This window comes from Canis lupus, chromosome 8 (assembly GCF_003254725.2).
Source record: "Canis lupus dingo isolate Sandy chromosome 8, ASM325472v2, whole genome shotgun sequence".
NCBI lineage: Eukaryota > Metazoa > Chordata > Mammalia > Carnivora > Canidae > Canis > Canis lupus.
In genome coordinates, this window is record NC_064250.1 from 37,631,339 (window position 1) to 37,659,023 (window position 27,685).

At 35.9% G+C, this 27,685-nt stretch overlaps 1 protein-coding gene across 1 annotated transcript in view; it reads right to left on the reverse strand.

Annotated features, from left to right (window-relative positions):
- The window catches only part of KCNH5 (potassium voltage-gated channel subfamily H member 5), a 273,366-nt gene that overhangs the window by 100,135 nt on the left and 145,546 nt on the right, over positions 1–27,685 (reverse strand). Inside the window, exon 8 of the mRNA XM_025443239.3 lies at positions 5,308–5,507. Within this exon, the coding sequence (XP_025299024.1) occupies positions 5,308–5,507 (200 nt within the window). The remainder of the gene's footprint in view (positions 1–5,307; positions 5,508–27,685) is intronic.

Below are 27,685 nucleotides of genomic sequence, written 5' to 3' on the forward strand. Positions count from 1 at the left end.
ACTCCATTGCAGGCCCAGACTTTGGTGTATATCCCTATATTTACAGTTCTGTTACAGCTAGTTCTCACACATCTGGATGATATTTTCTTAATAGGCTGGAAGAAATCAATGCAGGCGTGGACAGTTGCTGTCACATTAAACTTTAGATATGTTTTATATGTGCACAACAAACCTTTCATATTTGCCACAGTTATTTAACTCTGCCTCTCCATTTAGCCAAAAACTACTCTTTTGGGGCAGCTGGGTGGCTCAGTCTGTTAAGCTTTTGCCTTTGACTTAGGTCAGGATCTCAGGTTCCTGGGATCCAGCCAACATCAGGATCCCTGCTCAATGGAGAGACTGCTTCTCCCTCTCCTTCTGCCCCTCCCCGCTGCTTGTGCTCTTTCTATATATCTCTCTCTCGTGCTCTCTATCCCAAATAAAGAAATAAAATATTTAAAAAACAAAACAAATCACTACTCTTTCTGTACTCTCCATTCAGTTAGGAGGCACATCTGTGATTTTTTCTTATCCAAAAGCTAATCCACTTTAATATTTTGCCTTTTTTCTTTAAGGATCTTTTCATTTGAACTAACATTTTATTTTACCTATACTATTAGCCTCCCAATCTTTTTTTCCTATGACTCCACTTTCTGTGGATATTTACTAATCAGATGTACATTTCTGTGACCACAAATGAAGAACAAGCAAACCAAACATTAAAAACAAAAACAAAACAGCTATACGCCAATAAATTAGGCAATCTAGAAGAAATGGACGCATTCCTGGAAAGCCACAAACTACCAAAACTGGAACAGGAAGAAATAGAAAACCTGAACAGGCCAATAACCAGGGAGGAAATTGAAGCAGTCATCAAAAACCTCCCAAGACACAAGAGTCCAGGGCCAGATGGCTTCCCAGGGGAATTTTATCAAACGTTTAAAGAAGAAATCATACCTATTCTCCTAAAGCTGTTTGGAAAGATAGAAAGAGATGGAGTACTTCCAAATTCGTTCTATGAAGCCAGCATCACCTTAATTCCAAAGCCAGACAAAGACCCCACCAAAAAGGAGAATTACAGACCAATATCCCTGATGAACATGGATGCAAAAATTCTCAACAAGATACTGGCCAATAGGATCCAACAGTATATTAAGAAAATTATTCACCATGACCAAGTAGGATTTATCCCTGGGACACAAGGCTGGTTCAACACCCGTAAAACAATCAATGTGATTCATCATATCAGCAAGAGAAAAACCAAGAACCATATGATCCTCTCATTGGATGCAGAGAAAGCATTTGACAAAATACAGCATCCATTCCTGATCAAAACTCTTCAGAGTGTAGGGATAGAGGGAACATTCCTCGACATCTTAAAAGCCTTCTATGAAAAGCCCACAGCAAATATCATTCTCAATGGGGAAGCACTAGGAGCCTTTCCCCTAAGATCAGGAACAAGACAGGGATGTCCACTCTCACCACTGCTGTTCAACATAGTACTGGAAGTCCTAGCCTCAGCAATCAGACAACAAAAAGACATTAAAGGCATTCAAATTGGCAAAGAAGAAGTCAAACTCTCCCTCTTCGCCGATGACATGATACTCTACATAGAAAACCCAAAAGTCTCCACCCCAAGATTGCTAGAACTCATACAGCAATTCGGTAGCGTGGCAGGATACAAAATCAATGCCCAGAAGTCAGTGGCATTTCTATACACTAACAATGAGACTGAAGAAAGAGAAATTAAGGAGTCAATCCCATTTACAATTGCACCCAAAAGCATAAGATACCTAGGAATAAACCTAACCAAAGATGTAAAGGATCTATACCCTCAAAACTATAGAACACTTCTGAAAGAAATTGAGGAAGACACAAAGAGATGGAAAAATATTCCATGCTCATGGATTGGCAGAATTAATATTGTGAAAATGTCAATGTTACCGAGGGCAATATACACGTTTAATGCAATCCCTATCAAAATACCATGGACTTTCTTCAGAGAGTTAGAACAAATTATTTTAAGATTTGTGTGGAATCAGAAAAGACCCCGAATAGCCAGGGGAATTTTAAAAAAGAAAACCATATCTGGGGGCATCACAATGCCAGATTTCAGGTTGTACTACAAAGCTGTGGTCATCAAGACAGTGTGGTACTGGCACAAAAACAGACACATAGATCAGTGGAACAGAATAGAGAATCCAGAAGTGGACCCTGAACTTTATGGGCAACTAATATTCGATAAAGGAGGAAAGACTATCCATTGGAAGAAAGACAGTCTCTTCAATAAATGGTGCTGGGAAAATTGGACATCCACATGCAGAAGAATGAAACTAGACCACTCTCTTTCACCATACACAAAGATAAACTCAAAATGGATGAAAGATCTAAATGTGAGACAAGATTCCATCAAAATCCTAGAGAAGAACACAGGCAACACCCTTTTTGAACTCGGCCATAGTAACTTCTTGCAAGATACATCCACGAAGGCAAAAGAAACAAAAGCAAAAATGAACTATTGGGACTTCATCAAGATAAGAAGCTTTTGCACAGCAAAGGATACAGTCAACAAAACTCAAAGACAACCTACAGAATGGGAGAAGATATTTGCAAATGACATATCAGATAAAGGGCTAGTTTCCAAGATCTATAAAGAACTTATTAAACTCAACACCAAAGAAACAAACAATCCAATCATGAAATGGGCAAAAGACATGAAGAGAAATCTCACAGAGGAAGACATAGACATGGCCAAAATGCATATGAGAAAATGTTCTGCATCACTTGCCATCAGGGAAATACAAATCAAAACTACAATGAGATACCACCTCACACCAGTGAGAATGGGGAAAATTAACAGGGCAGGAAACAACAAATGTTGGAGAGGATGCAGAGAAAAGGGAACCCTCTTACACTGTTGGTGGGAATGTGAACTGGTGCAGCCACTCTGGAAAACTGTGTGGAGGTTCCTCAAACAGTTAAAAATATACCTGCCCTACGACCCAGCAATTGCACTGTTGGGGATTTACCCCAAAGATACAAATGCAATGAAACGCCGGGACACCTGCACCCCGATGTTTATAGCAGCAATGGCCACGATAGCCAAACTGTGGAAGGAGCCTCGGTGTCCAATGAAAGATGAATGGATAAAAACAAAAACAAAGAGCAGCCCAGGTGGTTTAGCAACACCTTCAGCCCAGGGTGTGATCTCAAAGACCCAGGATCAAGTCCCACATCGGGCTCCCTGTGTTTCTCATGAATAAACAAAATCTTAAAAAAAAAAAAAAAAAAAAAAAAAGTAAATAATAGGATCTCAGAAATTGTTTCCTGCTGCATGGCATGTGCATTTCCGGACACAGCACATGTCAGAGTGTCATACCCTAACTATATCATGAGGCAGACAGGTGAGCAGGTCCTTGAGGGGAAACTTTTGAGAATCTAGTCAGCTTCCTTCCTGAACTAACCCAGCATCTGGGAATACAGAAAGTAGCAGGGACTCAAAACCTGCCAGGCTGTGGCACAGGCTATGAGTCAGTTTCTTCAAACGTAAAAGGCCCTTATTACATCATCTTGCTGGTGTTTTCTGCCAGCTACCGGTTGACCATACTGCATTTTCTGAAAAGAAAAGCTTCTGACTGAGATGGTGTTTGATAAGGTACACCTTTGCCTCTTGATCTGTTTCACTGAATGTGGACCTCAAAGGACAACATGCATTTAACATCTTAATACTTAAAACACTGAGTCTCACTGTACCCTGTGAAAGGTTCTCTTCCTTCTCTGTATACCCTCCCCTCTAACCATATATTGTTTGGCTCAGGCATATATAAATCAAATTCCACAGAATGTAGTTTGTCCTTTCCCCATCTGTAGTCACACATTCTATTTTATTTATTTTTTTTTTTTAAAGATTTTTATTTATTCATGATAGTCACAGAGATAGAGAGAGAGAGAGAGAGAGAGAGAGAGAGAGGCAGAGACACAGGCAGAGGGAGAAGCAGGCTCCATGCACCGGGAGCCCGACATGGGATTCGATCCCGGGTCTCCAGGATCGCGCCCTGGGCCAAAGGCAGGCGCCAAACCGCTGCGCCACCCAGGGATCCCACACATTCTATTTTAATGGCCATTTAACTAGAAAATTAATACCACAGCTCATAAAATGTTGAAAGAGGGAGAAATCTCACCCTCTTTCTTGATCCCTCGAATAATTACCCCCAAGGATCTCACCTGCACTTCCTTTGAAGGCTTCCTTCCCTCAACTCTTCCAGATGCAGTCCCTAAATATCCCCTCAACCATCCTCTCTTAACAGTAGCTGCTCTGGCTTAAAACTACCTAAGTGAAATTCCTCCAGCTGAACATGTACTTTGCTCATTTGCTCTTTTCCTTTGACATTGAAAGGTGCTTATTGAACACCTTAAAGAAAAACTCCAAGTCAACATCATATGATTAAAAGAACAAATCAAATTTGTGGGAAACGGCAAGGAAAGTAATGTACTATCTGATTATCATGTCAAAATTCAGTACCTAAAAATAATCATATCCACGGATGCTTACAAAGAAAAAGAGCTCAACACTGGTTTTCTCTAAAACTCGTGCACAAGCCCTACATATCATCCCCCATACATATTTGACGTGAATCAGCTGGGTGTAGGAAGTGAGAATTTATTTTTTTAATTTGGTTTTGTTTATTTTAAGGAGGACTTTGAGTCCTCCTTTGCCCCTAACATGAGATAGATGGGAAAAATTAGAAGAGGTTTCATGAAGAGACAAGCAAGAAATTAGAGATGTCAGATGAATGGGAAGATGGTATCCACTTTATAGATATGTGTAAGGAAAAGAGGAAAATAAAGAATCAAAAGTTGTTTTGTAAACATGTATGAGAGACAGGAAAGATTTGAGTGGAGGACAGCATTGAAGACATATACATTTTTTAGTTCATAAGCAAGGAAGTTTCTTTCTAAATTTTAAATAGGTAAAAAATGAAAGGAGAAAACAAGAATAAAATTGACCAGGAGAGATAGCAGCACTTAGTTTTAGAGGAATGCAGCAAATTACTCTGGTTACAAGTGTTTTAGGGAAATGGAGTAATTAGTTGTTTTCAGAAACCACAATTTCCAAATTAATGATTCATGGTTGAGTGCTTTGCACCTTCTAAGCCCTCAATAGATACTACGATTGATTGATATGTTACTTATGAAAAACAGAGGAACACTTATGAAGCAATTATACAAGCAATATATGAGTGAGAAAGCTACAGGCAGATCTTCAGCTGCCTGTAGATCCTAATGAAATGAAAAATAAATAACAACAACAATAATAATAACCCATACCTTCTCTGTGTCAATGCCCTTTGACATGGACCATGTTGAGACAATATAATCCATGACTCGTTCACTAAGGCCTTTGGGGACCTGATAGAGTTTCAGAAAGTCCCGCACATTATTCAGCATCTCATGGTATCGGTTGGTGTTGGCATACATTTGCTGGAAAATTGTGGTAACATTTCCAAAAATAGTTGCATAAAGAAGAGCTGAAAGAGAAGAAATAATGAAAATAAAATAAATATCCTAAGTGAAAAATAAATATGAATATTGGCCAAATCAATGAATAATTTGACAGATATTTTTATAAACTTTTAAAGATTAATGCATATTAACCCCTGAAAGGAGTACCTGGAATTTGGTATTCATTCAGTAAATGTTACCATCAGTATGAGAAACGTGACTTTATGTGTAGGTGCCTTCCTAGTCAATGTGGCAAAACATGAGAGTGAAGAATTAGATAATCCAAAGTTAGAATTTGCCAAAGAAATTCTAGCTTTAGGCAAAAGATATTTTGCTGCCGTGTCCTCCTGAATGAAGCCTGATCAATTTAAATTTTCCAGGGATTGATGATTCACTGCTTGTCTCTTTCAGCTTTTGGAATACTTCTCTGCTAATAAATATTTTTAAGAGAACATCAGAAATATGGGGAGTTAGGACAAATTAAAGAGTTCTATTTTTTAAAGAAGGAAACAGGACTGGAATAAATAGCTAAATTAAAACTTTACAAGTGCCTGAAAATTCCAGTTATTAAACTCATGTTTAATATCATGTTTAATCCCAGTATTGTAATTTATTTGATTCCATCATTTTAATTAAGAGTAAAGTCAACTTGCAAACCATTGCTATATATCTATAAAGTCCTATGAGTGCAGTAGGGATTTTAATGCCCGTGACTGCTACCTCCTCCCTCAACCCATAATTTACCAACTCTTTTCTTTTCAGATGTGGGAGGGCTACTAATGTTGACTTCATCTTGTAAAAGCTTTTTAAAAATAATTGAGTTCAGCCTAAACTCAACATACCTCCAGTCCCACCCACCCCACTGTACCCTGTCCCTTTGGTTCCATTCCTTGATTGACAGTAAGCTCTTTTGAAAAGGGGCAGTACTTTATTCCCCCTAATATTCATAAACACAATGTTTAGTAACCACATACATTCCATAAGCATTTCACAAAAGAATGGGGCATCAGCTAGTGGTCACTTCCATTCTACCTCCTCTAAGCATTTGAAAAATGACTCCTCTAAACTCAGTACAGTCTATTTCATTTCAGTTTCATCAGCCAAATCCATTTGATGAAAGTGGTATAAAATCAAGCTAGTGAAGCAATTTCCAAACCTTAAACTATTTTCAGAAAATCATTCATTTTTTTTAAGAACAGTTATTCTTTGAATATAACAAATTATAATTTCACCACAGAAAGCTATGATTTTATAAGCATTTACTCAGTTGTTTTTTGCTGTTATTTAGGGATTTTGATGCCAGTTCAGAACAATTTTTAAGACTGATGATATTTTGTTAAAATTGAGTAGGAACAATATAGTGCTGACATTTCTTCATTCATTCATTCATTCATTCATTTACTTCCAGTGTAGTTAACTTACAGTTATATTAGTTTCAAGTGTACAGTATAATTCTATGCATTACCCAGGGCTCATCAAGATAAATGTACTTCTCCATCCCCTTCTCCTGTTTCATCCATCCTCTCCACCCACAACCTCTCTGGGAACTATTGGTTTATTCCCTATAGTTAAATGTCTGTTTTTTGGTTTGTCTCTTTTTTTTTTCTTTGTTCATTTGTTTTGTTTCTTAAATTCCACATATAAGTGAAATCATATGGTATTTGTCTTTCTCTAACTTATTTAACTTAGCATTATACACTCTAGGTCCATCCATGTCGTTGCCAGTGGCAAGATGGATCTTTAAATCTTTAAATATATATATATTTAAAAACAAAAAATAGGTAATCATAGATTTAATATCTCTATTCCATCATTGTTGATATTAGGAAAGACAAATACAGAAATACAAACAAAATAATGACAGATGAATCGTATAACAAATATGGAAGTTTTCATTTTCAGGAAAGAAAAATAAAGAAAATTTATGTTTTTAAAATAACGAACATTTCAGAAGTTAATGAAATAAGGCTACAATCATTTTTTACTACTGTTCAGCTATTATAAGTTGTCAATAAATATCACAGAACTACCTATTATTTTGACATGTTTAGGTTGTTTGGCTCCCTAAAATGCTTGCAATATGCTGTATTTGCCAAAGTGTCTTACTACTGCCTTTTAGTTTAACAAATTACCACACATTTCATCTTTTCGGGTACATTAAATATGCACACATTCGGTTCATATAAAAAGTTTAAGTACTAAAACATGAATAAAACTGCCAAAGTATTAAAAGTGTGCAGCATTAATAAATGAAGAATATAATCAACATCCCATTAAGTTTGGCATATTACAAAGATATCTACTTCTGCTTCCCATTTTCATGGGAGTATGGCAGCCTACTCTGGATAAGACTAATAAACAAGGTCAGGATTTAAAGTAAGATATTCAATTACATGTATTTATATTAAAATTTTTTTTACTTTGATCTAAGTTGCAAAAATTATGCAGAAAATTCATATGTATAACCCACATGCAATTTCTCACAGTGATGACATCTTACACAACTAAAGTCATTTATCAAAACCAGGAAATTGAAAATGGCACAATACAATTAATAAGACCATAGATCTTATTCATATTTCACCATTGTTTTAGATGCATTCTTCGTATGTGATTTTATAAAATTTTATCACGAGTAGATCTGTGTAATATATCTATATTTTTGAAAAGAGAAACTTCTTCTTCCTTAATATTTTCAATGCTTAGGACTATCATACATTTCAAAAACTATAGTAAGAGAAAGTACAATATTCCATAGCAAGCAAAACACTGCTTCCCACCAGACTCTGTTCCCAAGATAAATGTGTACATCTCTGTGTGGTATGTGTATTTGCCAAAATGTAAAAAAAAAAAAAATTTTTAGTGGCCTTCACACCCAGCGTGGAGCCCAATCTCATGGCCCTGAGATTAAGACCTGAGTTGAGATCAAATGTCAGATGCTTAAACTGACTGAGCCACCCAGGTGCCCCCAAAATGTCTATTTTTAATAGCCTTTATATTTGACAACGTGGCAATCATCAACTAATCTTATCATTTTAATTTAATAGTATTCCTCTAATCCCTTGGAGAATCATTGGTCTTCCTCTCATTCTGCCTTGATTGGGAAACAACAGATTACCCCAAAAGGTTGTAATAACTGAATATTTAAAAACTCTTTGGGTCTTAATTTGGGGAGGGAGGAGCAGTACTTAATACCAGAGGGAATAACATTTTTCCTTCCATTGATTCCCCTAATTTTCTTTTTCCTTAAATTGAAGTATAGTTGACACACAATGTTACATTAGTTTCAGGTGCACAACATAGTGATTCCACAAGTTTATATGTTATGCTATGCTCCATCTGTCACTATACAATGCTATTACAATATTATTGACTACATTCTCTATGCTGTACCTTTTATCCTTGCAACTTATCCATTCCTTAACTAGAAGTTTGTATCTCCTAGTCCCCTTTGCCCAATTTGCCTATCCCCTACCCTGACCCCTCTGGCAACAATCGGTTTGTTCTTTGTATTTATGGGTCTGCTTCTGCTTTGTGTTTCTTTGTTCATTTGTTTTGCTTTGTGTTTTTTTTTTTAGATTCTATATATAAGCGAAATCATATGGTATTGTCTTTCTCTGATTTATTTCACATAGCATAATACCTTCTAAGTCTATCTGTGTCACCACAAACAGCAAGAGCTTATTCTTTTTATGGCTGAGTAATATTTCATTATATATAGTGCCTACAGTACTCTTCTCTAAGATCTTCACCTGGTCTATTTTCTCTCCTCATTCAAGTATTTGCTTAAAATCCAACTCACCACAGAGGGCTTCCATGACTACCTTTTCCAAACATCACCTTTCTCTCTATCTCTCTCTCTCTCTCTTTTTCTTTTTCTTTTTTTTTGTGTGTGTATTTTTTTATTGGAGTTCGATTTGCCAACATATAATAACACCCAGTGCTCATCCTGTCAAGTGCCCACCCTCAGTGCCCATCACCCAGTCACCCCAACCCCCCACCCACCTCCCTTTCCACCACCCCTTGTTCATTTCCCAGAGTTAGGAGTCTCTCATGTTCGGTCACCCTCTCTGATATTTCCCACTCATTTTCTCTCTTTTCCCCTTTATTCTCTTTCACTATTTTTATATTCCTTGAATGAATGAGACCATATAATGTCCGATTGACTTGCTTCACTCAGCATAATACCCTCCAGTTCCATCCACGTTGAAGCAAATGGTGAGTATTTGTCGTTTCTAATGGCTGAATGATATTCCATTGTATACATAGACCACAGCTTCTTCATCTATTCATCTTTCGATGGACACCGAGGCTCCTTCCACAGTTTGGCTATTGTGGACATTGCTGCTATAAACATCGGGGTGCAGGTGTCCCGGCGTTTCATTGCATCTGTATCTTTGGGGTAAATCCCCAGCAGTGCAATTGCTGGGTTGTAGGGCAGGTATATTTTTAACTGTTTGAGGAACCTCCACACAGTTTTCCAGAGTGGCTGCACCACTTCACATTCCCACCAACAGTGAAAGAGGGTTCCCCTTTCTCCACATCCTCTCCAACATTTGTTGTTTCCTGTCTTGTTAATTTTCCCCATTCTCACTGGTGTGAGGTGGTATCTCATTGTGGTTTTGATTTGTATTTCCCTGATGGCAAGGGATGCGGAGCATTTTCCCATGGGCTTGTTGGTCATGTCTATGTCTTCTTTGGTGAAATTTCTGTTTGTCTTTTGCCCATTTCATGATTGGATTGTTTGTTTCTTTGCTGTTGAGTTTAATAAGTTTTTTATAGATCTTGGATACTAGCCCTTTATCTGATAGGTCATTTGCAAATATCTTCTCCCATTCTGTTAAACATCACCTTTCTCCTAGATCACTCTCTATTATCTTACTACACCTAAATTCTTAATCTTTTTTATCACTACTTTATTTACTTATTTATTTATTTACTCACTTATATGCTTATCAATCTTCCCCATTAGAAATGCAAATTCTCTGAGTGCAGGCATAGGCCTTGTTCTTTTTGCTTACCACTGTATTTCAAGCCTTGTCTTTTGTGTTCCCTACTGTATTTCTAGAAGACAGACCAGGTTCTGGAACATAGTAAATGTTATATATATTTATATTTTTTCCAGTATACACCAAAAACCTAAGGAACGTTTTTTTCAGAAACATCCTTTTTGCTAATCAAAGTCTCACTACTGGTGATAGTAGATGAACTACTATCACAGATGGAATATACATTATTAATGAGAGTAGGAGAATAAAATATTTAGAAGCTAAGGTGACACATGTCCTGGCTATATTAAGATAATAAATAAATTGGGAAGGCCCATTATCATTCATCAAACATAATGCCCATGCTTGGCTTGGCCAGTTTTGTAAAGGTCTCTTATACAATTTTACCCTTTGAATGCAATGCTATATAGTCAATTCACCTACTTTATTAATCATAATTAGGCTAATTTATTAAAATTTGATAAGCCTCTTTTTATATGCATTCCCTTAGCCTTTTAAGCTTAAGACAAATTTAGACAAGCTACTTTTGCAAGCTCCTGATATTTAAAGTCTTAGTAATTCTGGCATACAGATTAGTAAATACCTTATCTAAAGAGTCTTATATTTCCTTACACGAAGAAATGATTTTGAAGATAACTGTGGTAGATTAAAGATGGCCACAAATCTCTGACAACTTTTCCACTGACAGGCAGTATCTACACCCCTTCCCCTTGAATTCAGGCCTACTCTATGACTAACCAATAGAATACAGTTACTGTGCTCATATGCCAGTGTCCGGGCCTAAGACTTAAAAAACTAGAAACTTACAATTCCTTGGTGTTTGAACACTAGCTTTTGGTTGTACCTTCCATGTCCTGAAGGAGTCCAAGCACTCTTCTAAAGAGGGCTACACAAAGAGGAATCAAGGTACCTAGCCAATAGCCATAGCTGAGCTCCCAGCTAAGCACAGGCCTTAAACTGGGCAATTTAAAATATTGATGTAAGAAGACATCTCTGGCAACACTTAAGGCTATATAGGTGATTCAGTAATCACTTTTTATTTCTATTTCCATTTAATAATCATAGTTAAGATATGAAGGAGGAGTGTCTGGGTGGCAAGTCAGTTAAGTTCGACTCTTGATTTTGGCTTAGATCATAATGTCAGGGTTGTGAGATCAAGCCCTGTATTGGGCTCCAGGCTGACTGCTTTGAGATTGTCTCTCTCCCTCTGCCTCTGCCTCTGCCTCTGCCCCTTTCCCTGCTCCCACACTCTCACGCATGTATGCTCTCTCTCTCTCTCAAAATAAATAAGTAAAATATTTTTTTAGTTATAAAAGACATGAAGGAAAATGATCCATCAACCCATAACTATGTGTGCAGCACACATCTTGACAACATCAGCTAACCAGCCATGTCTGTGGCTGAACCAACTAAGAAGTGGATTTCTAGACCCACTCAAGCCACCCCAGTTGATACCACATGGATCAGAAATAAGTCATGCCCTCCTATCCATGCATAAATTAGATTCAAGAGTAAAATAAATGGCTATTCTTATTTTAAGCTGCTATGTTTGATTAGTTATACAACTAAAATAATTTAAACCTTAATAAAATAGAATGATTCTCAACAGGATAGAAAACTGGGGGATGAGGGGAGTGATCTTACAATGCACATCAGAACTCAATAGTATATTTTAGGAGATAGTTTTAAAACCTTTCATATACTTTATATTTTCAAATTCTAAAACATCTATTATTTTTATAATATAAGCATTAAAGTCATGAATGTTTAATGTTTTCGAAAGGAGGCACAGATTAAAAGATTGAATAATGCCATTACTAATCATTTATTTCATTATTCATTCACATTGTTGACTTCAGTAGATATATACTGAACATTTATTTTATACCAGCCACTACACTAGCCACTAAGGATATGATGATAAAAAGATGCAGTTCCTGTTCCCAAGTAATAGCACTACTTTCTATAGAAAAAATACAGTCTTTAATTCTCCCAAATCACATTCTTTGAAAGAAGGCTAATGATCTTTTCCTTTTCATAGGTTACAAAAATTCACAAATAAACTTAGAGCCAGTCTAAGTATATAAACTAAATATAGTTTATTTCTTATGGTTAAGTAATTTACAGAATCAAACAAAAATCTATGCTGAGCAAATTAATTGTAACTCAGCTTCCACTCTTAGGAGTTCCTCACTAAAACAGATAAGATGATGATATCTGGGTCTCTGAAGGAATTACATTCTCCAGTCACTTCATTTTGTTTGTTCCTTAGGTCAAGCTGCATCCATTCATCTCATTAATGATTTGTACTTTTTAGACTTTTTGTGCCTGTTCATGATGACATCCAACATTTACTTTTCCTAATTACCTTCTTATAAATCTTGGCAAGTAAATATTGGCCTTAGAATAAGCAATTAAAAATGTTGCTATGAAAATGCATTTCTGGTAACCTTTAAACCATGTAGGTGCTTTAACCATCATTTCCATTTCTATTTACATTCACTAAAGTCCACCTTTAATAATGATATTCAAGATGTAGAAGGAAGATGTCCCATCAATCTGTGATTGTATGGATAGCTCCCAGCCTGTTAAAATATATGATATGATTCCTGTTGGTCTTAGAACAAAGTGAAGAAGCTGATCTTCAGAAACCTGTGGTTTCGAAGTCTTCTTCTCCTTCCAATTCTCTTATAATGGCTCCTGGTTTCCCTGGATGCTCTTTTGCAATGACCCACATATGTAGGCACCCTCTAGGCATCTACTTATGAGCAGAAATTTTCTTTTCCGGTCTTCACTTAATCTATGCCCCATTCTATCTAGTACCTGAAATGCACCAATTATCCAGTTAGAAATGAATCTTATTACTTTATGTTAAATATTGAAAGCCATTTAATGTACTATCTTTCTAAGAAGTGTTAGAATTTTGAAGGAGTAATTCCAGTTAATACGAGTTGATTAAATCATTATTTGAATTAAATGCCAACTAGTGAGATGCACTGGGACACAGAGGGACAATTTTTGGAGCTAAGCAAATTATAGCATAATATTAGACAGAATGCACCAGTTTATGGATGATCCCATGAGTGTCATAACAACTGACTACATCAAAATAGTCTCAATAATTACATGAAGTGATTATTGATATTATTTCCTATATACCCTGAGTCACTTAATTTAATGAAATTAATACATAACAGAAACTTATGTTAATAAATTACTAATGTAACATCAAAGATGGAAGAAAAGAGGAGTTGAATGGAAAGATATAAGAGGATTGTTCATTCAAAGAACTCTAAGAAATTAAAGTTCAAGTAAAAACAAAGAATCAAAATAGCTTCACTTCATCTTTCTATGATAGCTATTCTATTTTTTATGCTAAGCAAATCCATTTTATTTTTCTCTCTAATCCAGCACAATTCATTTACACTTCTAGTGAAATTAGTACATTTACCTTGATTATATAGCTATAGAAATTTTTGTAGCTTTGATAAAGATTAGATGGAAAATATAAAAAAGGACTCTGAAATAAGAGGAGTAATAATAATAGATTGATAATAATAGATGCTCATAAAATACTGACCTCATCATTTCAAATTTGCTTATTATGAATCAAACAGTAGTTCCTAAAAAATATCAAAATATATCAGGCAACCAAAGACAACCAAAAATTAGTATTATCTTTAGAGGTTGCAGCTCCCCACTAGTGCCCATTTCATCCCTCTCTTTCATATACCTACTACCACCCTGAGCCCCCTTCTTACAGGGGCCTACCTCATTGCTTAGGACATCACATCCTCCTGGTTGGTACACTGCCCAGCTGATACGAAGGTGAGATCTCTCTCTCTCACTCTCTCTCTCTCTCTCTCTCTCTCACACACACACACACACACACTTTAGAGGGAGCTGTCTTAGGTACTAAGCACCATCTCAAGCAAGGGACCTGCTCAATCTGCCATCCTTGGAATGCTGGTCACTCTTCTTTTGTTTCTCAGAAATTCTAAAGCCATCTTAGAAAGAAACAGAGGAAGGATAAATGTGAGATTTGGAAATAAAAAGGCACACAGATAGAGATTGCTAGTGATATAGTCACTCAGACATGCCTGCAGGGGAAAAGAGATACTTTTATTTTGATGTTATGTTTCAAAAATCATAGTTACAAAGAAACACTAAAACTTCAGGTGAGTACAAATGACTAAGGAAAATAAGATATATTCATTTCAGGTGATGCCAAGCTGGGCAAAGAACAGCACAAACACAAAAAAGCAGAACACCAATTTGGAAAAGATAGCATGATGGACCTTTCTGTTTTTGCAATTAAAGGGATTTCTTTAATGTTTCTATGTCAAAAAATTGCTAATGTTTTGGTTTCTAGGAACAACTGAAAGTACAGATTATATTTTACAAGTTACTTAACTAATAATATGTGCTTTTAGTTCTTCTATTTTGTTTCCAATTTTTTTTCCCTCTGTTAAGTTAGGAGAAGGCATATTTTCTCTTCTATCGTCTCTATTCTCCCTCTCTCTTTATCTCTCTCACACACACAAGTTCAATTATGATCTGATCTGATGAATAGATGATATGATATAAGCTGTATTTTTCAGGATATTTATAAATTCTTATATTGTATCTTTCTTTAAAAAACCTTAAAACAAAAAATAAGGAAACTATAATGGTAAGATTCAGACTATAGTAATTCAATGATTTGATACAGAAATTTTCCTACACCCCTCAACTTAAGGAATGCAAAGGTCAACCTGCTTTATCTAGTTATAAATCCAGCTTTATGAGCTACAGGAAAAAAGTGAGAAAATAAAGTGAGTTTGGAATGGTACAATTAAGGTAAAAATGGAATTTCTTTTACTTATGGATCTTGTCTGTTTATTTTGTATTAGATATACATTTTAATTGCTTTCCAGTAGTCTTTGTTTTTTAGCAATAATATCTGCAAGTCATTTTTGTAATCTTTAGCATCAGAATATAAAAAGAAACATAAGTAGAAAGTAACACTAAATCATTTACTCTTTCTATATATCTATAAAGTGGATGTTACTATTATGCTTACCTTAAGATGGAAGCACCAGATATAATATTTGAATAATCTTAAGATACCTAGTGCCAAAACACAAGTATTATTGATTCAAGATCCAAAAGTGAAGTGGCATTGCCAACAACCTGAGGACTCCTAAGAACAGTACCTGTAGAATAGCCAAGAGCTTCTCATATACTCTTGCAAACTATCTTCTTGCTGACCTTCAATACGATTCATTCTTACTTCCAAATTTTTGATCATGCAATTCCCTTGCAGTGGATTTCAAATATGATCACAATTTATTTTCTATCTTGGTATGCACATGTCTTTGTCTTTGTCTTTCTATCTTTGGTATGCTTCTCTACCATAGGTGGAATCGATTTCCTTTCATCTGGGCTGGCTTTGTGACTTCCAATAGAATGTGACAGAGATGTTATTATGCAACTTTGCTTTCAATTTATGAGTATACATAGAAACATGACTAGAAGGATGTTTACAAAATGTTAATAGTTGTTGTATTAGGAAAATAGAATTTGTGGTGATTTTATGTTCCTTAAAGTAGTCTACATTTAAATTTTTACAATAAGCATGTACCATTTTTATAAAAAGAATAAGTTATTTGCATTTTTAGAAAGAACAAAGCTATAAATCTCTTTAAAGGACAATTAGTTTAGCTCTCAGGTGACATATTCATGAGAAGTCATTAAAAACCCAAGATGCTAATGGTGATAGCAAACCTTACTTAGTGCTTATTATAAGCCTTATTTTTGTTATCTCATCAAATTCACATAATCGCCCTAGGTTACTATTTTATCCTCATTACAAACATAAGAAAACAAATTCAGGAAATTAATCTGCCCAAATTCAGGTCAGAGCTTCAACCTCAGTAACTCCACAACCCAACATCCTCATCAATTTTAATGTTGATATTGTAAATAATAACCATCCTATCCCGCAGCAGACCTATTATAGCCATGTTAGCTGTTTACTAATCAGTGATATGTCCAAAAGTTCTTCAGTATGAACAGCAGATCTCAAAGAATCAAATACTCCTAGGGTCTAGATTATAGGTCAAATAGAAACAAGATGCACCCCTTAGGTGAGATGAACCAAGAACTGTTTTTGGCTCCTCACTAAACTAGGATATGCTTACATGAATACAGACTCCTAAGCCCTTAAATCTGTTATGGTTGCCACAATACCTAAATGGTCATTTAATACAGTAGAAAACAAAATTTATTGATTGATATCTCTGTAACATAAAAGGAAAATTCTAGTTTACGTTGCTTATCCCTAATCACCATGATACAATGTTAAATATATACACATGATACATATCAATATTAATCAGGAATTAATTTTTTCTTTCTTAAAAATATTTAGTACATGCACATAGCCTAGAAGGAAAAGGCACTCTGAGAGAAACTGCAGGATCTCTACAATGGGAAAAAGTAATCTATCTGCCAGACTCAGTACATTTTTTTTTCTCATTTATTTTATCACTTCCCCCCCTAGACTCTAAGCTACGGAGTGTAAAAAATTATATCCTTGACTTTTTTCAAACCAAGTCAGAGTTTTGCTCAGTGAAGGAATAAATGAAAGTTAATTTAGCCTTCTATAAATAAAGAGATATGAGGATTTCTCTGACTATGTGAATATAATAGAACATTAGCACGACTGTATCTCTCTGGCTGCCTATACAGTGCATGAACAATCTTACTCCTTATTAGAATTTCATGTAATGCATAGCAAACACTTCATCAAAGGAAAGGCATTATTATCCTTGAATGAATGTATTCTTTAAGCTTCTTAAGCCAGGACCAATATCATCTATTTCCTCCAGAATCCTCAAGAATAACTAGATATTCTTCAACAAAGAGTATGACTGACAAAAGTTGCTGACTAAGATGAAACAGAACGGTGATAGGGACCCTCTCCCTTTTTTGGTGAAATTATACCATGGGTTTGTGGGAGCATAAAGACAGTAAGTTTTATGTACACTGTCAAAACTTTTTAAGAATGGTATTTTAGCCATTTTATAAATATAATTAGGCCCCCTGTGCATTGGCCAATAGGGTATTCACAAACATATCAAGCATACATGTATTAAGTGCCTGCTGTATGTAAACAATGATAGGCACAATGAGAGGTACAGAGGTGTGCAACTTTATGTACATATTTTAAATTTTTAAATTAAGACTGGAAGCAATTTGGTTATAAAATTCTGTACTCAGGAATGATTATGAATGTTCTCGTACTCCTTAAAAATGTTCTTAAGCAAGGTATCAGAAATCTGACAAAATATCAACACAATAAATACCCTGATCATTAAATAATTATACATTTGGCAAAATGCTCTGGAAGAGTTAGTAAGGTCAAAACTGAACAGGTTGACCTTACAGTCCTACTAAGGGTGTTTTACATTAAAATTACAGGTTAGCCTCATCATTGCTGACTTAACACTGCCCTTGACAACTCTCATTACTCTAGTGCTACCTCCTTCACTTTTAAGACACACTGTTCCTCTCCTGGCTCTTGTCTCCTCCCTTATCTAAGGTATCTGTCCAATTAATCATTCAAACCTACACCCTCTGAGAGTAAAAGAGGACATTCTCAATATTATGTCGGGACAACAGGAGTGAGTCTATCTGTCCTAGGTAAACTAGAGACACTATGTGTCACTCCATTCTTACTCCAACTCCTCTTCCTATGGTCTCTCCTCTCATGATAAGAAACAAGGTCTATAGGTTTCTAATAGTCTTTTGCATCAGAACTCACTCCTTGAGAAAGACTGGCCATTCATGGGATCAATTATCATCTAACCTAGATGGCTAGCGTGTTTTTGTGCCCTACAGTCTCATGTTGCAAGTGCCTACACACATATCACTTTATTCGGATGAATGCATTCCTCAAACTGCCTAGTGTGGTGCCTAAAAGGAATCATGTCATTTTCTCCTAACCTACAATATTCTCCAAATCTCTTTTTACAGTGATCTGAACAGCAGAAAGTATAAAACCAAGGCTCTAAAAGTGGAAACCCCTACATCATTTGTTGCTGGGACTGTAGACAGACTAATATAGTTGACCCTGAGTGTTTAAAATAAAGATATAAGTGAGATGATAAACTTATGTCTAGAGAAGGCAAAATGACTTACAAGAATCTGATTTGAAGAGCAGCCCGGAATTTGCAAACTATATTCTTTGGAACACTATAATTCTCTATGACTTTAACAGATGTCTAAAAAAAAATCTAAAAAAAATAGTTTCTGGATCAAATAAGTTTTCTATTAGCGCTCTCTCTCAGAGTCCCAATTCACATTAGCATATCACAATGCTTATTAACATATCAAAAGCTCTGAGAAGCCTTGCAGTAAAGACACCATTTTTCATAGTTGTTTGTTCTTGGAACCCTTTTTATTCATTAAAACCTTAGGAACATTTTGCAGATCTCCATGGAAAATCATTTCACAATCCCTGCAGTAGGCAGGAGGGAGCAGGTGCAGGCATTAGAGTGTATGAGAAATGGTTGCCATTGTCCCAGGATGCTAATGCAGGCCAGCAATGAGGAATCCATTTTAACAAACCTAAAAATTGGTGGTGCTACATGAACCAGTGTCACAGATTGACGTAGAGAAGGAACTAGTTACAAAAGGTAACACTCACCTGTAGTAAAAGCAAGAGAAGGAGTGAGTGCTGGGTGGTGAGGCCAAACTTGAATATGATTGAAAAATAATCCAGGCGGTGGTAGAGAGCAAGGTGAGGGACAGTATAGGTGAATTGGCAAGTCTGTTGCTCTCTCTAGCCAGAGTTGTTGAGTTTTTAGGCAGACTCTCTGTGTTCCCTTGCCACTGTTTTGTGGGTCACAAAGTGGCATTCTCTAAATGAATCTTAAGTCAGGGCACCTGGATCGCTCAGTTGGTTAAGTGTTAGGCGTCTGCCTCTGGCTCAGGTCATGATCCCAGGGTCCTGGGATTGAGCCCCATGCCTGGCTCCCCATTCAGTGGGGAGCATGCTTCTCCCTCTCCCTTTGCCCTTCCCCTCACCTCTGCTAACATTCATTCTCTCTGTCTCTCTATCTCTCTCTCGCTCTATCTCTCTCTTTCAATAAATAAATAAATAAATAAATAAATAAATAAATAAATAAATAAAATCTTTAAAAAAATAATTGAGTCTTGGGACGCCTGGGTAGCTCAGCCATTGAGCATCTGCCTTCGGCTCAGAATGTGATCCCGGGATCTGGGATCAAGCCCCAAATCGGGCTTCTTGCAGGAGCCTGCTTCTCCCTCTGCCTGTGTCTCCGCCTCTCTATATATGTGTCTCATGAATAAATAAATAAAATCTTTAAAAACAAAAAAACTGGGATCCCCAGGTGGCTCAGCAGTTTAGTGCCTGACTTTGGCCCAGGGTGTGATCCTGGAGTCCCAGGATTGAGTACCACATCAGGCTCCTGGCATGGAGCCTGCTTCTTCCTCTGCCTGTGTCTCTGCCTCTGTGTGTGTGTGTGTGTGTGTGTGTGTGTGTCTCATGAATAAATAAATAAAATCTTTAAAATAAATAAATAAATAAACAAAAAAACTTGAGTCTTAAGTCAGTGTTTGATGAAGAAAGGGTAAAATGCTATTTGAAAAACCTTAGTCTTGTATGTATAGACAGCTTGCACTGGAATGTGAGAGACACTAAAGGCAGGTTTAGATAGAAAGGCAGGTTGGTAAACATCTCTGTGAAGAAGTTAAGAGCATCTGAAACAGAGCAGGGACTGGCAGAGAGAGAGAGAGAAAAAAAAATAAACCAACCAAAGACATGAGGAAGAATCAGCGGACTCATACAGTTATATCCTTGCAGTCCTGGCGCCCTGGGCAGCATCTGCCATATCTCGGCTCTCTGTCGTTTCAGTGTGTACTATCTTCCTTTACTTTGATCTATATCTTCCTAAATCTCTTTGTAAATCTCTTCAGTTGTATACCTTTTGCTTCCCTATATAAAGTGTAAATTTTATTGTAAACAAGAAAACATATTTTCCATGAATTGTGCATTTCTGAGGAGAACCTTATGCATTGCTTGGAGCAATAAATTAAATTATATGAAAGGTTAACTGATGTTAAGCATGCAATTATAAACATGCATTTCATATATTATAGGGCACCTCGCTGACTGACTTTATTTTTTTAAAGATTTTATTTATTTATTCATGAAAGACAGAGAGAGAGAAAGAGAGAGAGAGAGAGGCAGAGACACAGGCAGAGGGAGAAGCAGGCTCCATGCAGGGAGCCCAACGTGGGACTCGATCCCAGGACTCCAGGATCACGCCATGGGCCGAAGGCAGGTGCTTAACACTTAACCAACTGAGCGATCCAGGTGCCCTGACTTAAGATTCATTTAGAGAATGTCACTTTGCCACCCACAGAACAGTGGCAAGGGAACACAGAGAGTCGGACTGTCTCACTGACTTACTTTAAAGATAAATTCCTATCCTGTGTTTAAACAGGATTGGGTCTTTTAAAGACTAATCACCAAGAGACTATCACGTAAAGACAATCATATCATCATCCAATTAAATGAACAAATCCATGTGATGATATATGGAGACATGAAAATAATCCATCATGAAATAACAGAATACATTACTCCACTTACAATTCTTGGGAACTATGATTTGTGGAAACTTTGAGTATTTTGGCCAGGGAAACTTTCCACCCTAAGCCTATTCATTAGTTGCTGGCTGAAATGCAAAACTTAGTTAATTGCCTTTAATGAATGGAGCCAATACAAACCTATTAGGTAAACAGAAATAGCATTGGTTTAGTAGGTTTCAAAGGCTTTAATTCTTGATTTGATAAAATTATCCTCATCTTTCTAACGTGCAAGACTGTGTACCCCATGAAGCACTGTGTATCCCCTGAAACATGACATGATATATTACTAAATGTCTTCTCTATCTCCCACATTACTAGGTTTCATTCTTTTCTAATAACACTTGGTACCGAATGTTCACCTTTTCAATAAATCATTACTGCCAAGGTCTGACGTGTATGGAATAAAGCCATACCAAGTTCATTTTACTGGGCACATCACTGTGACAGAAATGTCAACTATAATAAGCATGTGATGAAAAAGATCTCCAGGGCTCCTGTCAGGTAGTACATAACCTGAGAGTAGGTTAAAATTGAACATTTACATGAAGAGGCTGGGTGACTGTGGCTGACAGCTGTCATTAACAATATGAAGAAGAAGAAATATGCCACCTAAGATTTTCCAGCTTTCACAATTTACAAGTGCTTTCACATTCCCATTTAATCTTTCCAACAAACATGGGGTTGGGCATTATTCCCCACTTATGGGTAAGAAATATGTCTCTTCTCCCCATCCATATCGCCACTGCCCTAATTAAGGCACTCATCATCTCTCGGCTGAATTACTGCCATAGCCGCCTGACTGACATCTCTGCCAACGATCATGTTCCAGCTATAAGAACGGAGTACTATTAGGTTTTTCTGGGAGGACAAAAGAACCTGAAAACTCAGTTATTTCACAATAACCAATTTTTACTTGGCATTCACATCTATAAGGTGGATGTAGATCATACAGCTCATTACGTTGTTACTAATTTATAGATCAATAATGTGGCTCTTGATGAGTCAAGTAAATGCCTTTTGTAATTGTTTCAGTCATTAGGAAAACTCATATGATTTATCTGAAAATAAGAACTAGATGCAAATCAGAGATTCAAGCACATGTCAATATGTTTTATATCCGTGGGCACTCAGTAAAAGTGAGTTTTCCAACTAAGAGACATTAAATTTGGTAAGAATGATTGTTTAATGATCCAGTGATTTAAATTGCTTTAGCTATTGTCTGGAGTCACTTAAGAAATCACTTATTTTTACTTTTCTGGAAAGATGTGGAGTAAAAGAAAATAATAAAATTCTATAACTATTTAGCATAAATGTCCAAAATCCTTCTCAATATTTTCTCCCAATAAAAGAATCAGGTAGCAGGGTACAAAAGAAGCTGGAAATGAGAGCAGGCCGTGAACACTGCAAATCACATGAAGTGATTATCACAAATCCACTACTGACAGACACAAAGTGATTTCTGTATATGCACAGGTCAACCGATGGTTCCTGTTCCGAGGGCTGATTTGGTTCTAGTTTTCTATTTCGAATTAGGAACCCGGGCTTCTAACATAGTAGTGTATTTTAGGGGGCTTAATAACCACTAACTCTTAAGCATGCAAGAGGCCTGAGAGTCCTGGGCCTGAAAATAATTCATATTTAAAACATAAAAAATCCCCCCATAGAAGAAAGAACAGAGCATAAAGTTTATCTTCTAGAACTTTATTCCTGAAGAAGTGAGGTTTTTGCTGGACACTTTGCTTTGTATATTTGTTACCACAGAAAATTTGAACTTCACAAGGAAGCTCATAATTAAAGCAACTGAGCACCCTCTGTATAAATGTGCTTTTCCCTTTCAAATGGCTGGTAAGATTAAGAGCATGGGATTTTTGCATTTAGAATCTAAATTCAAATCCCAAAAGCACCCACACAATAGTCAATAAACTTGGAAAAGTCATTTAATCTTTCTGAGTTTCTAGCTCTTCAGCAAAAAGAAAAAATCAATAGTAATAATAAACCTTGCCTATGATTTTAGGAATAGTTGAATTACATGATTCATGTAAAATGGTTTGCACAGAGGTTGCCACATACAAAGCACTCATGAAAAGTAAACTATAGCCAAGATCTGGAAGTAACCTAGTGTCCCTCAAAGATGAATAAAGACACTGAGGTTTATATATATACAATGGAATATTACTCAGCCATAAAAAAAGAATGCAAACTTGCCATTTGCAACAACGAAGATGGACACAGAGCATATTATGCTAAGTGAAATAAGTCAGAGAAATACAAATACCATATGATTTCATTACTTATATGTGGAATCTAAAAAGCAGAACAAATGAACCAACAAATAGAAGCAAACCTATCAACACAGAAAACAAACTGATGATTGCCACAGGGGAATGAGTTGGGGGCATAGGCAAAATAGGTGAAGGGGATAAAGAGATACTAACTTCCAGTTATAAATTAAATAAGTCATAGGAACAAAAAGTATAGCATAGGGACTATAGTCAATACTACAGTAATAATGTTGTATGGTGGCAGATGGTAACTATACTTGTCATGTTGAACATAGTATAATGTATGAAACTCTTGAATCACTATGTTGTACACCTGAAACTAATATAACATTGTATATCAACTGTGCTTCAACTTAAAAAAATGAAAGTGATAGTTCTATAAGTAATATTGAAATCTTGCCAGCTCTCTGTATATTGTTAAATGGGAAAATTGAAATCTGACTTCAGTATTATATTGGGTTATCTGAAGATTTTGTAAGTCAGAAAAATACCTCCTAAGCATGAACATGACTGCAGGTGATCAGTCAAATATCAAATTCTAAAACTCTAGTAAGATTTGCTTGCTATTTCAAATACACTCTGGATTTCTTCTTCACTGCTCTTAAATGTAGACTATAAAAAAAAACTTTATAAAGCAAGTAACCATAAGATGACATAGTATCAAATACATTTTTAAAATTACCACTAGATGAAAGGCCAAAAAGGCTAATTTAGACTAGAAAGATTTATTTTCTGTAATTCTTCTTTCTCATTTAGTTCATCTTTGAACAACCCAAAATTATGGTACATATTTAGGGAATGTTAACTGCCTTCCTAAAAATGAAATCTGGACTTCTTCCAACCAAGATGTAGGAACTGATAACAGCCATATCCTTCCATTATAACTAATGAAAAAAATATATGAAATATTTGAAACAAGAGTTTTTAAAAGTAGGGCAGCAAACAGGATGTCATTGTTTCCCTGAGGGACAGGAAATAAACAAGATGAGTCCAACGACTGATCACAGAATGAGGAAAGGAGGGAATTCAGGTTGATCAAGATGACCCAGGTGAGTTGATGAGACTGAGATCTTAATTTGGGAAGGCTACAGAAGCTGAAATTTTTATGAGAGAGTATCAGAAATGAATATGACAAAGAAACTCCAGAAATCTCTTGAGGACCCTTTGAGTCTTTGTCTGTACACTACAATGTATGGATAGGGTGAAACTCCTTGAACCCAAACTAGAAATAGCTGGTGAATCTGTAGGTTGAACCAAGGTCTCTGTTCTAAATTTGCCTTCCAACCAGCCAAAGTGAAGAGACCTCATTGAATATGTAGGATATTCACTAGAAAACCCAGAAAAGTCATGTCTTAGGAATAGGTTTAAACTAGCAAAAGAGTAAAGGCAGGTTGCCTGGGTGGCTCAGTTAGTTAAGCATCTGACTCTTGATTTTGGTTCTGGTTATGATCTAAGGGTCATGGATCAAGCCCTGTGTTGGGCTTCCTACTGGGTGTGGAGCCTGCTTAGGATTCTCTGTCCCTATGCCTCTGGCCCCACTCATGCTCATATTCTCCCTCTCTCTCAAAAGAAATAAATAAATTATTTTTTTTTAAAGAGGCTATTTTAGACTCATCTAACAAAGCTTTAAAAACAAGCCTTAAAGGGAGGGGCACTTGTCGTGTTGAGCACTGGGTGTTATATGATAAGTCACTATATTCTATTCCTGAAACCAATATTATAAGATATTAAGTAACTAGAATCTAAATTTAAAATTTGAAACAAACAACAACAACAAAAAGAATTGATGGTCAGCGATACATCTATAAATAGGCTTAGAATGAGAAAAATGTTGTCACTACTGATTCTTAGTTCACATTCTTCTGGAAGAAATAAGACCTGGACATGTTCAAATTTCAAATGCATATGGGAGAGGAAGCAACAAAAGTCTGGAAGAAATAAAACCTGGACATGTTCAAATTTGAAATGCATATGGGAGAGGAAGCAACAAAAGTCTGGAATTAGCCGAACATACATTACTTTGAAAAATGAATCCCAATATAGATAATCTGAATAATGAGTATTTCTGACTTAAGGACTTGAGAAAGGGAGAGAACAACAACGTGATTAAAATTTTTTTTTAAAAGAAGAAAAATTACAAAGTCAAAAATGCTAAGAGATCATGAGATAATCATTCAAAAGACACTTCAATTCTGACTCAGCCACTAGATATTTAGCAAATCTTTGCATTTTGCTTTTGTCACTGGAGAAACTTCTAAAACTGCCCCCTCTCCTTATGAGAAATCTCCGTGCATCCTAAATTTCCAATAAAAACATTTTCTCAGTAAAAGAGATTATGCCTAATCTCCCTAGCACATAAAATTGCCTCCTCCGTGTGTGTTCTATTTACTTCTACTGTATGTTCATGGTGCTATCAGCCTGTTTCACTTGCTTTATTAAACTCTTTCATTGTCCAGTAACATAGTACTTATCACATGATGGGCCTAATGGATCATAATAAATGTTTATTGAATAAATGTATGAATTAACAAAGAACAAGCCTTAAGAGGATCAAGTTTAAATGCAAATTACTGAGCTATATATAAAAAGAATATTCAAAACTTTTTTTAAAGATTTTATTATTTATTCATGAAAGACACCGAGAGAGGCAGAGACACAGGCAGAGGGAGAAACAGGCTCCATGCAGGGAGCCTGACACAGGACTCGATCCCAGGACTCCAGGATTACGCCCTGGGCCAAAGGCAGGCACTAAAACGCTGAGCTACCCAGGGATCCCCTATTCAAAACTTTTTAAAGGAAGGCAATGAAATCTATCAACAACATAATATTGACAATATCCAATATCTGATCAAAAATTATTATGTATGTAAGGGGAAAAATGTGACCCATAGACATGAAAAAAAATGAGTCAATATAAACAGATCAAGAATTAACAGAGATGACAGATTTAGCATATAGGGACTTAAAGCAGTTTTTATAAATATGCTTAAGGATTTAAATAAAAATATGAATATACAGGGATCCCTGGGTGGCGCAGCGGTTTGGCGCCTGCCTTTGGCTCAGGGCGCGATCCTGGAGACCCGGGATCGAATCCCACATCGGGCTCCCGGTGCATGGAGCCTGCTTCTCCCTCTGCCTATGTCTCTGCCCCTCTCTCTCTCTCTCTGTGACTATCATAAAATAAATAAAAATTAAAAAAAAAGAGAAAAAAAATATGAATATACAGTGGAGAAAAAGGGAAGGTATATAAAATAACCAGATGAAATTTATAGAGATAAACTTACAAAATTTGGAATAAAAAATTTACTGAATAGGATTTCTAGCAGATTAGATTGTATAAGAATGAAGAACACTAGAAAGAATAAATACATGGGTAAATATAAAAGACATTTTCCCACTTTTTAATTTATTTAAAAGGAAATTGACCTTAAAGTAAAAACAATTTTATGTTGTAGAGTTCATAATACCTGTAAAAATAAAGTATATGATTAGCCATAGCAGACAACTAAAGACACGGAATTTGAAATTAAAAACCTTCCCACTAATAAAAGTCTACACTCAGGTGGCTTTAACAGGGAATTGCTCAAATACTTAAGGGAAAAAAATAGCAATCTTAGGCAAGTTTTTTTAGAAAATAGATAAAAAGAAAAAAAAAAGAAAGAAAATAGATAAAAAGGAAATACTTCTCAATGCATTTGAAGAAGGTAGTATTACCCTGATGTGAAAGCTAATCAAACGTGTACAAGAATATTACAAATCAATAATTCTCATAAATGTTAATACAAAAATGCTTTAAAATATTAGCAATTCAAAAAATATATTAGCAATTCAAATTCAGCAATATTTAAAGATGATAAATATGACCAAATATGATGCATCCTAAAAACATATGATTGATGTAACATTTGGGAAATCAATGTAATTTACTAAAATGACAGACTATAAAAGAGAAAAATCATACAATCATCTCAGTAGATTCCAAAAAAGAGGTTTACAAAATTTAATGCCCATTAATGGTAAAAATTCCCAGGTACTAGAAATTGATGGAAATATCTTTAAAGTGATAAAAGGAATGTACAAAAAGCCTATAAGTGATAACATATTAATAGAGAAAGGCTTATGGCTTTCCCCTAAGATGGGTAGTAAAATCTACTCACTGTCACCACTTTCATTCTATATTATGGTAAGGTCTTAGCCAGTGGAATAAATGCATGGAAAAGAAATAAAAGACACACTAACTGAAAGAGTGAA